The 11,536-nt window shown below is 40.9% G+C and overlaps 2 protein-coding genes across 2 annotated transcripts; one reads left to right on the forward strand and one right to left on the reverse strand.

Moving 5' to 3' along the window:
- Positions 1 to 4,126: 4,126 nt before the first annotated feature.
- LOC134183676 (L-threonine 3-dehydrogenase, mitochondrial-like) lies at positions 4,127 to 8,722 on the reverse strand. The gene is made up of 5 exons (XM_062651262.1): positions 8,639 to 8,722; positions 8,014 to 8,064; positions 5,537 to 5,556; positions 4,842 to 4,966; positions 4,127 to 4,724 (listed from the first exon to the last, which is right to left on the reverse strand). The coding sequence occupies exons 1-5, from the start codon at positions 8,720 to 8,722 to the stop codon at positions 4,402 to 4,404; spliced, it is 603 nt and encodes a 200-aa protein (XP_062507246.1). The 3' UTR covers positions 4,127 to 4,401.
- On the forward strand, positions 8,289 to 11,303 carry LOC134183677 (zinc finger MYM-type protein 1-like). The gene has a single exon (XM_062651263.1). It carries the CDS (start codon positions 8,853 to 8,855, stop codon positions 11,301 to 11,303), a length of 2,451 nt encoding a protein of 816 aa, XP_062507247.1. The 5' UTR covers positions 8,289 to 8,852.
- Positions 11,304 to 11,536: the final 233 nt, after the last annotated feature.

Raw genomic sequence — 11,536 nt, forward strand, 5'->3', positions numbered from 1 at the left:
CCGATGGATACCACCTCATTACTTGCAATACAGGAGTGGGTCCAGTTTGGTCACAGAACTCAATGGTCTCTGTTTGGTCCGAATTTTTGAAACGTAGTCATTTTCTCACACTATTGAGCCGCAAGACTGTTACAGCAGCTCTCAATCCAGACCTGATATCACTGTCCATAATGCAACTGACTTCAACGTTGAACTTGACATCTCTCTGGCACACCTGTGGAGCTCAGAAATAATTTCACACGCAGCCACAACAGATGGATCAGCAGCTTCCAAAAGGGAAGAAAAGAAGATACAGTACAGCAAAGAAGGCACACTGGTGGAGGTTCTCCTTGCTTGATTCCCTTGGTTTTCAAACATTTTGGACGTTGGGGGAATATGGAGCAAAGTTCTTACCAGATCTCACTAAGATCATGTGATGAAGATGGAAAGCTGAATTCGATTTAATTTAAAACGTACTGGCGGCAAACACTGTCAAGTACATTACAATGTTGCAATAGTAGTGTTTTAGCTAAAAAGATTGACAGAATAGTTTGTAATAATGACTCTGTAGATGATAGCTACAAACATCAGATGACTGTTCGTTAGAGTTGTTCTTCTACGAACACTATGGTTGTTTATCTTGAACTCTTAGTGCTTATGTAGCCTTTCTAACTTAGCGTTGATATTTTCAATTAATGTTCTTTGACAGACAGATAGACAGACAGACAGACAGACAGACCGTGTAATTTTGTATGCTTCAGGACCGTGATGGTTCTGTTGTGTTAGTGTTAAGCTGGGTTTACATTAAAGACGTAAGGAGGTGTTACGTGCTCCTGATGTGCTTTGTGTTTTCTTACGTCCTTACGTGTCTGTTCACATTAAAACGCCAAACGCAAAATGCGGAGACGTAAGGAGACACAAGTAAATAGACTCAGTTTCTATTCTTGCGTCTCGTGTTTTTTATATCAACCTGACTTGTGGGGTGATAATAGTCCTGTATTTCTAATGGAAGAACGTCTAATTGAGAACGTTCGTTTGTATCATTGTATTTTTAAATCGCAGAGACGCAATATCTCTATCAAATTGTGGTAGGCTCCTTGCTGGAACCTCTTGGCAGGAACTGGAGCGACTCATTCTCTCTTCCTTTTCCTCCGTTGTCGTTTAAGACACAACGCAAGCGCCAAAATCGAGGTTGCAATCAGCAAAACAGCTTCTTAAAAATTTGTAGCGTGCATTAAATTATGTTGTTGAAAGTCACAAAAGGCTAGCGCATTAACCAGAAGACACAAGACGCAAACATAAACGCAGTTTTAATGTGAACAGATAAAAGCTGCAAGGAGACGCAAGACGCAAAGGCGCAAGATGCGAACGCAAACACATAAGGCTTTGCGTCTTTAATGTAAACCCAGCTTTAGGTTGCTCATGATGTAAACATTCGATTTAAATATGTATTGAGACACACAGACAGACAGACAGACAGACCCCGGATGAAGAGTGGCAGACACACATTTTAGTCTGTTTGCTCTAGGATCAAGGAGAAGAGTTTTCGAGTCGTCGTCCAAGTCATCATCATTCACGGCTTCGACTGCTAACGCCTTTATGACTCTGTTGGCCATTGGTGCCCTTTCGGTTTTGATCGTCTGTTTGTTCATCTGCGCAGTCTGCTGTCTACAAGTCATTGTTTGGTACCTCCATCTTCGTGTCTTTGTGACAATATTTCCTTTGTTTGAGCGTCGTCATCACTGATTATATGCAACTTTACCTCGTGTCAGCGCTAGGCGTCTTCTATGGTTGCTCTGCACGTTGTGATGTCTTCCTCTAGCCGTGTTGTCTACTTCTTTGTATCAACATTGCCATCATGGATTGTACACAACTTTATCTTGCATCAGCGTCAGGTGTCTTCTATAGTGGCAGTGCAAGTCATGTTGTCCATCCTTCCATCCGTTACCAAGAAGACAGACAGACATTTTCAGTTTTTAGTCCTTTGTCATTGTAAGACAATGCTAGGGTCAATTGTAGTCTATCACGTATTGTTGCTTTGTTCAATTTAGCTTGTAATAGTTCTGATTTATGAAAATATATTTCTTTGACAGACAGACAGGCAGACAGACAAACAGACTGGTGGTGGTGTTTTTCTGTAACATTACAGCAATGCCATGTAAGTGTATGTAATGCAAAAAATTATCAAGACTGAGACAATCTAAGAAGATGCCCCTAAACAAACACTTTCTTCAGCTGTTTGGTTGTTAGAAGTGACTATATTACACTGTATAGTGGTACATTTTTTAGGCTGAGCTAGATGTTTGGTTTCAGTTGTTGCTTTACTAAAGTGTGCTTACTGTGTAATAGTTCTAATTTATGATACTACAGTCGTGTGTCACTTATCTGATGTTCACCTATCCAACACACCAGTTAATCGACAGGTCAAGCTTGTCACGTGGGTGATCACGTGACTGGTCAGCTGCATATGTGTACAGTACATGTACATCCACGTGCATGCCAGTTGTTTCTTGAAACAATTTTGAGAGTGAGTTCAAGCGTTTCTTCTCGTTGTATTCTACATTCATCTACATCTACATTCATTCTACATCTACATTCAGTACATGTATACCTAATGTGGAAAATGCCGTCTAATGTGAACAATAGTTGAGTTCATAACAGCTTCAGTTATCCAACATTTTCACTTATCCAACAGGGGTCCGGTCCCAAGGAGGTCGGATAAGTGACACGAGACTATATATGGCATTGACAGACAAACAGGCAGACAAGCAGAGACAGACACACAAACATCCGGAAAGCGAGAAGAGAGAAAGCAAGCTAAATACAATAATGAAAGCTGCAAGGGGGAAACTCTATAAAAATGATTCCATTACTTATGAAGCATTTTGGTAGATGGGGGGGGGGATGAAACCAGAACTTTCTTCAACATCTAGGCAAATGATCAGTAGATGAAGTTGGCAGACCTAACATTGGCAAGTTCATGGATTTTAGGAGGAAGAGATTTCCATACAACTGCAGAAATGTAATGCAAATGTTATATTATTATAAGAAAACTGTCATTGCTTGAGACTGAAAGAGTGAGTGCTGACCCATTTAGCAACCGGTTTTTCAGTCATTGACTGGAGGAGGACTTTAGTTTTTTTAGTTTAGGTTAGGTTTCATTAGTGGTTGTGTTTTATCTTAGCTTGAGATAGTATTGTTTTTAGCTTACTTGTTAGTCGTGGACTCATAAATTTTGTGATTTAGCAGCAGTGTATGATAGTTTGATGTTAATATATAAAACAGAAACAGACAGACAGACAGACAGACAGAGCATTTTGGCCATTGGGGAGAACGAGCCACCAGATACCTACAGGAATTATCAACCAGGTTGACGAATGATGATGGGAATAAGAATGCTAAAGAATTCATGTGTTACTGGAGAAAACGATTCTTAACAGCGCTACAATGTTGCAATGCTAAGATTATTGCAAGGAAAGTACCATGCCTTTTATCTATGAGTTCTAGAAATGTAAAGAACTATCATACTCAGTTTTGCGTACATTAGTTTGTGAGGTGTATTGACCCTATTGGGTCTCTGGAAGATTTTAAATAGCTTTGGTTGTAATAGTATTCATTTATGAAAATATATGAAAAAGACAGACAGACAGACAGACAGACTGCCAGAAGATCAAGAGACATTGAAGGCTATACAAATGAAGCTGACTTTAGAGGTTTTTGGAGGAAAAATTCTCAATAATATTACAACGATGTAACATTAAAGTCATCCTCCACAAGCTGACATGTGTCTTCCCTGGAGAAGTAGATGAGAACAGACACAATAGAGACTATCAAAGCAGTTTGCATTAAACTAAAGTTGAACTCAGTAGATTGCTTGTATTTAGTGTTAGAAATGTAACATAGTTTGTGTTTCAATAAATGAGATTAGCAGACAGACAGACAGACAGACAGACAGACAGACAGACAGACAAACTGAGGGCTTTGCATGTAGTATAGCTGCTTTTAGAGATTTTAGAGTCATTAATTCCTTCAAGTTTTGTTTTGAGTTTAGTTTATTAGTAGTGCACAAACACTGATAGTAGTTGGACAGACAGACTGACAAACAGACAGACAGCACTGTAAGATACATATTAAAGTTAGAATGAAGCTCACATCGAGTACAGAAGCAAACATCAAGTACCAGAAAGGCTACTGTTATAGCAATAAAATGTAAGTATGCTAATACAGAAAGGAATAATGTAAAAAGCTGAATGGATAAAACAGATAGATTGTTTGCAATGCACACATTAGTAGAAGTACTATAACGAATTCATTGCGCGCGCGCGCACACACACACACACACACACACACACACACACACACACACACACACACACACACACTAGCAAACTGACACTTAGTCACAACATATAACACAACTAGCTACACAAGATAACACCAATGACACATCCATACTATACATAAGATAAGAGACATACCGATTGCCTGTCTGTGGTCTGGAATATAATCCACCTTCAAATGAGTTACATACTTCGTCAACTCTTTTGTCAACTCCTCTGGAGTAAAGCTCAGAGCATTGCAGTTATATGTTCTCATGCTGAGACTACAGTCTGGTGCTTCAAGCAAAGCAACAGTACCATCAATGCAATCATCTATGTAAACCATTGGCAACTGACAGTCTGCTCTCAGAAAACATTCATAATAGCCTGTACGCAAAGCTTCATGGAATATGTGAACAGAATAATCTAAAATAAAATAAAATAAAAACGTTGCTAATCAGCCTAGACAGTCTTTGTACTTGTAAAGCAGCATGCATGCCTACCAAGACACTACCAGCAACTAAGCTGGACAATTTGAGTTACCTGTTGTTCCACCACCTGGCATCGTTAATGCAGAAATAACACCTGGGTATCTTGCAGAGCGAAAGTCTGTACCATACCGATGATGATAGTACTGAAATACAAAAAAAAACACTAACAGAAATGACAAAAACCTAAAAGACAAGCACACAAACATGAAACAATACATGCTCAGCATGCAATGAAAATTCAAAAACACGAAAACAAGGGCGCGTCTCCACTAGGGCTTAAACATGTTTAAACCTGCTTAAGTCTAAACATGTTTAACTCTAAACCTAAACAGCTTTTGCTAAACATGATTCAGAGGTAGTTTAACGAAAGTGGTTTAGGTTTAACGGTCACGTGATATAAACGCGTGTTCCACAACGATGGATGTTAGTTCTTTCACGCTGTTCTTTCTCTTTCTTTGGAGACTATTGGAAGAAGACAGAACTAGGCAATGTCAGAGAGTGCGTACACTGATGCAGAGTGTCAGGAGAGAGCCATTTTGGTGAAGACAGAGACTTGTGTCTGTGATTGCTTCAGACGATCTCCGACTGTCTGGTGCACAAGAAACGAATTTGCACGGTACAACAAAGTCCCGGATAATTCTTTTAATAGCCCAGAATAAATGGACCAGTGGAGACGCTGTCTACTAAACATGTTTAACGTTAAACATGTTTAAAGAGCAACAAGTGGAGACACAGCCCAAATCTAACCAGTTGAACATGTAGAAATCCTACACATAAACACACACAAACAGAGATCAGACACAATCACTGACAAAACAAATACAAACTAGAAACTATCTATAATGGAATTGCACAACCTGTGTACCAATCGTAAAGTGCCCTCTTGAGTTGGATTCTGGGGTTTAGCGCAACTATCTCCATAAAGAGATAATTTAGCACAAAATGCATCAAATAAATCAGGTGGGTATGGGCATATACATACAAGAAATTCTAATACAACGCCACTCCCATGAGATGAACAAGAGAAGCCCTTATCATAACTGGTATGAAAAAATCAGAGCCGTAAAAGCTGGTCCGACTGGTCTGCCCAACTTTTTTCTAGGGTGAACTTTTACCAGAGTCCTAATTCAGAGCTGTAGAAACCATGCAGTCAGGGGTATCTCTCAACAACTGTACTTTGGACTGCCAAAGATTGCCCAAAACTTCTGATTGAAAATATAGGTCGTTAAATAACTACTGTATAACGGGGCCACTTTTTTCTAAGGTGAACTTTTACCAGAGTCCTAATTCAGAGCTGTAGAAACCATGCAGTCAGGGGTATCTTTCAACAACTGTACTTTGGACTGTCAAAGATTGCCCGAAACTTCTGATTGAAAATATAGGTCGTTAAATAACTAATGTATTATAGTTGAAAGAAAAGTAAATGAAGAAGCACTATAGTGCAAACCCTTCGTGTGCCTTGAATGGAATTAGTCAAGAGCCAATTAAAAGAGCATGAGAATGAGACTGACATCTGCTCACATATTTGCCTCAATTAGTGATCACTGTTGTCCAGCAGATCGGTTGTACAACATATGTACGTACCACGACACATTACTATACCTAGTGTTTCACATGTCGGTAATTATAGCATCTTGACTTACTTGCTATTCACGCTGCCCAGAAGATTGAGGTCATTGCAAAGCCACGTATTACAGTAATTGTTGGTAAATGAGAGTAATTTATTCAAGAACCCATTGCACAATAGATTATTAGATACCAGCTAGTGTGCCGGAAGACTGTTCTCTTGGCACTATCATTGCACCACACCCTCTTAGTGCGCTAGGCCAGACCACTTTGAAATACTTCCTACAGGCCTGCCAGTTAAGAGAGTGTTCACACCCGGCCTAATCATGATTAGTTTGGCGTTGGTGCACTAACGCCACTTGTTCACACCAGCCCTAATCATGATTAGCTAGTGTACGTTGGTACGTGAAGTATGCCGCCAATGTTTCTGATGTGGTGTTGTGTTTAAACGTACAAATGCAGCAACAACATGGCGACGTATCCGGAAGTACATGCAGATGTATACTACTACGTACGTGCCTGTACATGTGACAACTTCCTGCCATCCCTGAAGAAGCTGCCAGAGAAAGCAAACTAAATGTTCCCTCTTCAAAACCTAAAGCAATGGATTCATCAAGACAATTGACCTGAATTCTTGCCGGATATGACGGATGAAACTGTTGACGCTACTTACACTCACGTACCCATGTGACTTACTAATCATAATTAGCGGTGTGAACGCGCTTGTGCTAATGTTGGCCTAATCATAGTCAGCCTAATCTAGTTAGTCCAGATGTCGGTGTGAACACACTCTTAACACTAGTCAACCCAACATGCCCACACATAAGAAAAATCAAGGTTTTAGATTAAGATTACATTAAAACAAGTTTGTGGGATTATAATATGAAAAAGCTATAAAAGGTGTTAAGTACACCTTGTATTATCAAGTTCACTAAAGTCCTTTTTCTGAATTCTTTTTGTTGACATTGTTGCTGTTCAGTTTTTAACTTGCATAAAACTCAAAAATGCAAAAGGCTGAAATTTTAAACAAATGTTGAATTTCATGACAAAATGTGCAAATTTTGAAGCTTGTAAAGCATTTCGTATCTGCAATAAATCTGTAAAACCACAAAATGGCATCTCGTTATGATAGAGATACAAATTCTGCATTAACTCTGTAAAAGAGAATGTACAATAACAAAACTTCATACACTTAACAAGCTATGAAGCTGCTCAATAACACAAATGTGTAAAAATAACAAGTTTGTAAATAATAACAAACAACCTCAAAGCACATGCACACTGAGGGTTAATAACTATGTCATACTTATGAATATACACTATAAGTTATTCACGTAACACTTTTCCTAATTAATAAAAACCATGATACTATAAGTATCAAGCTACTAACCCATTTAGATGGCCAGCGCGATAAGCATGCTACATAAAGCAAAAATGAGGTAAACAAATAAAAAATTCTTATATTTTTAAAACAAGGGGACATAGGGTTGGTAAAAAAGTAAGGAAACAAGATAGGGATGATTGTGGTGCTCTTGCACAGTAAAGGTATATTTAGACACCTCCTAATATTGAATATTGATGATAAGCAGCACACATGCACTTCTACCACACAAGCCATACACTGTCACCACTCAAAGTACATCAAGTAAGTGTTATACACATGCTAAAAGATGGCTCTTCATGTGTATACACATCTTCCATAAACTAGACTACAACACAGCAACAATATAAGACCTGTATAGTAGAATTTAATATTATGCTGCCTATAACAAATATCAGGAGTGTGTCCAGTACAAGTACTGTGCAAGAGCACCAGTCATCCCTATCTTGTCCAGCATTTCTCCTACAATACATTTTACACATACGTGTACGCAAGTTTTCTCTCTGCAAGCCTGTTGTCTGAATCAGGTTTAATTTAACACAGTGGCGTATCTACGGGGTGGCCTGGGGGGGCACGTGCCCCCCCAAATATTTGACTTTTAGCTTTCTTTGATTTGTAACCCTATTGTCCAATGTTCAGAATCAGATGCTAAATGAGCTACTGACCTAGAAAAGAATTAGCGCGCTTTATGCTTACACCCGGTCAGTGGAATTAGCGCACGTTATGTACGAACACGTGGCTTATAATGACTGAAGCACATACGAAGAAGGCTTCCCGGAAACGGTCAGGAAACAGCAGAAATGAAACAATTCTGACTTTCTTTCAGCCCAAGAGGTTTGTGAAATTGTGACTGGTGTGCTCTTGCTGTCTGTACTAGCTAGCTAGTAACTGTAGGATGTCACCAGGTCGAGGGCAGATTCTCCCATTTCAGTTGGTACAGAAGGGCATGTGATTACGGATTCCGAATCGGCGTCTACGGTAGGCATTAGCGAGAATGCTGAGTCTGAGTTTGCTTCTGCCTCGGAGTCACTATGTCTATCTCCTTCGGCACATGTCCTTGCCGAGAGCAGTTACGAGAGCAGTTTCAGTAGTTCCGTAGCAACTGTAGATCTTTCCATGGCCAGCAGCGGGCCTGTGTCACCGAAAACTGCTGTAGCACCTGCACTCATATATGCAGATTCTGAGCTGGAAGTAGATCTAGATTGTGGATCACCGACAAATCCCGAGACGGACTGTGCCGAGGATGCACCAGGCGCCATGAAAGGTTTACAATCACCTGCAGGTACACGAAATATCTATTATCTTGTAACACAATTTCGTCGGTACAGTACTCTAACTAATTATTGCATGTATGTTCCGCTCACAGATCTGTCACGCCATATTGGAGATAGGCCTGCGCAGCCCCTCCTGTCAAAATTTCCAACAACTAAGTTCGGCTCGAAACATCGCTCCTTCTCTCCTGAATGGTACAAGGCATTCACGTGGGTAGAATATTCCATAGCGAAAGATGCAATATACTGCTACCCCTGCCGTCACCTCAAGGTAGGAGCAGTTAGTCGAGTTGATCCAGCATTCACTACAATTGGTTTTCGGGGATGGAAGAAGGCTAAGGGTAAAAGTGGAGCCCTGAAACAGCACGCGGAATCCGCGAACCACCGAGCGAACATGCAAGTATGGCAACAACGTCTTGTTGCAGAAAGAGAAAAGGTTCAATTCGGTGTGGACTACCAACTACGGGATGTGGAAGAAGAGGAGATTATGCTTAATCGGCACTACCTGAAGTCAGTTATGACAGTGATTCTCACCCTTGCGCGACAAAATATACCACTGCGAGGACACCACGAATCAGAGACGTCGGAGAACCCAGGAAATTTTAGAGCTATTTTAGACCTCCTAGTCAATCAAGACGCTCGCTTGCAGCAGAAGAAGAATAGCCTTCCTAGAAATGCCAGATACCTATCACCTAATGTCCAAAATACCATACTGGATATACTTGGAAAGATGGTGAAGGACAAGATTTGCTCCGAGTTAAAGGCAAGTGGAGCTTTCACGCTCATGGCAGACGAAACACGTGATGTCAGCAAAAGCGAACAGCTGTCCTTGGTTGTGAGATATGTTTTTGAAGGCAATGTGTGTGAACGGTTCCTAGGATTCGTTGCTTTAACCGATCTTTCTGCAGCGGGAATCGCCCACTCTATTACGAAATCACTGGGTGAGAGTAGCATTGATTTGTCAATGTGTGTTTCTCAGAGTTATGATGGAGCGAATGTAATGAGCGGCGAGCATGGAGGCGTCCAGGCGAAAATCAAGACTATGTGTCCTCAGGCTACTTACTGTCACTGTTATGCACACCGTCTGAATCTGGCTCTCGTAGACTGCTGCAAAACTATCCCAGTCGCTTACGAATATTTTTCACTTCTGAATTCCCTTTACGTTTTCGTATCTTCGTCGGCCGTTCACTGCGTACTTGAATGTGTTCAGGAGAATATGAAGGAAATCAATTCCTCGTATAAACCGGTTCATCTTAAACGGTTATCAGACACAAGGTGGACATGTAGGGTAGACAGTGTAAGAGCTGTACACGACGGGTACAAAGCAATCATAGAGACTCTTCGTCGAGTTTCTGAGGGGAACAACAAGGATCGTGCGGTGCAGTCCAAAGGATTACTAAGTCAGATTCAGTCTCTACAGTTCATTGCTTGTACCGTCATATTTAAGAAAGCTCTCCTACTGACAAAGGGGGTTTCAGATGTACTGCAGAGTAAGCAACTTGATCTAGCTGCAGCCGTAGATTTGGTAGAAACGGCAATAGACACTTTGCTTGAATGGAGAGAGGCGTCATTTGATTCATCATTGTGGAAGAATCTATGGAATGATATCGAAGAACTGGCCAGAAACAACGAAGTGGACCTTGGTGATCTTTCCCAGTCGAGGCGCCGTAATCGAGTCAGCCATCAGCCAACACGTCTAGATGAGTACGTAATAATGGAAACGACCGGCAGGCAACCAGTTATTTCAGAGGACGTCGAAACCTATGTTAGAGTTTCCGTCTACTACGAAGTGCTTGACTCAATCATAGGAGAAATGAAGCGCCGATTTTCCCATGAGACTCGTCCACTGATAAGGGCATGTAGCGCTTGCATGCCTGGATCATCTTTTCTCAATGCAACTACTATGCAGCCATTGATTGTCCACTACAAGCTAAATTTTGAGGACATTTCTGTGCAAGCCGAAGAATGCAAACGGTTTCTTGCAAGGAAGAAGGATGTAAACTCTTTATCTGACGTCTTACACCATCTCTTGCCAGTCAAAGAGGCGTTTGTAGAGTTGTATAAACTTCTGACCATAGTGTTGACTATGGGTGTGTCAACAGCATCTTGCGAACGCTCGTTTTCGTGTCTGAAGAGGCTAAAAAGCTATCTTCGGGCCGGTATGGGTCAAGATCGGTTAAACAGTATGGCTTTGCTTGCAATAGAGAGAGACCTCTCTGGAAAAATAGACATTGACGAAGCAATTGAGTTATTTGCTAGAATAGACAAGAACAGGAGAATTAAGTTACTAAAGTAGATTGCTGTCTATAGTGTAAAAACCGCACAGTGTGAGAGCTCTTCAGGAAGTACAATATCAACTCTACGAAATACTACTCGCCGTCTACAGTGCAAATGCCCGCGCTCGAGTGCCCCCCCAGTCTTACAAGGCTGGTTACGCCGCTGTTTAACAGGTAGATGACTGAGAGCGTGTTCACACCAAGCCAAATCATGATTAGTTTGGCGTTAGTGCACTAACGCCACTCATCATCC

Source organism: Corticium candelabrum, chromosome 8, assembly GCF_963422355.1.
Source record: "Corticium candelabrum chromosome 8, ooCorCand1.1, whole genome shotgun sequence".
Classification (NCBI taxonomy): domain Eukaryota; kingdom Metazoa; phylum Porifera; class Homoscleromorpha; order Homosclerophorida; family Plakinidae; genus Corticium; species Corticium candelabrum.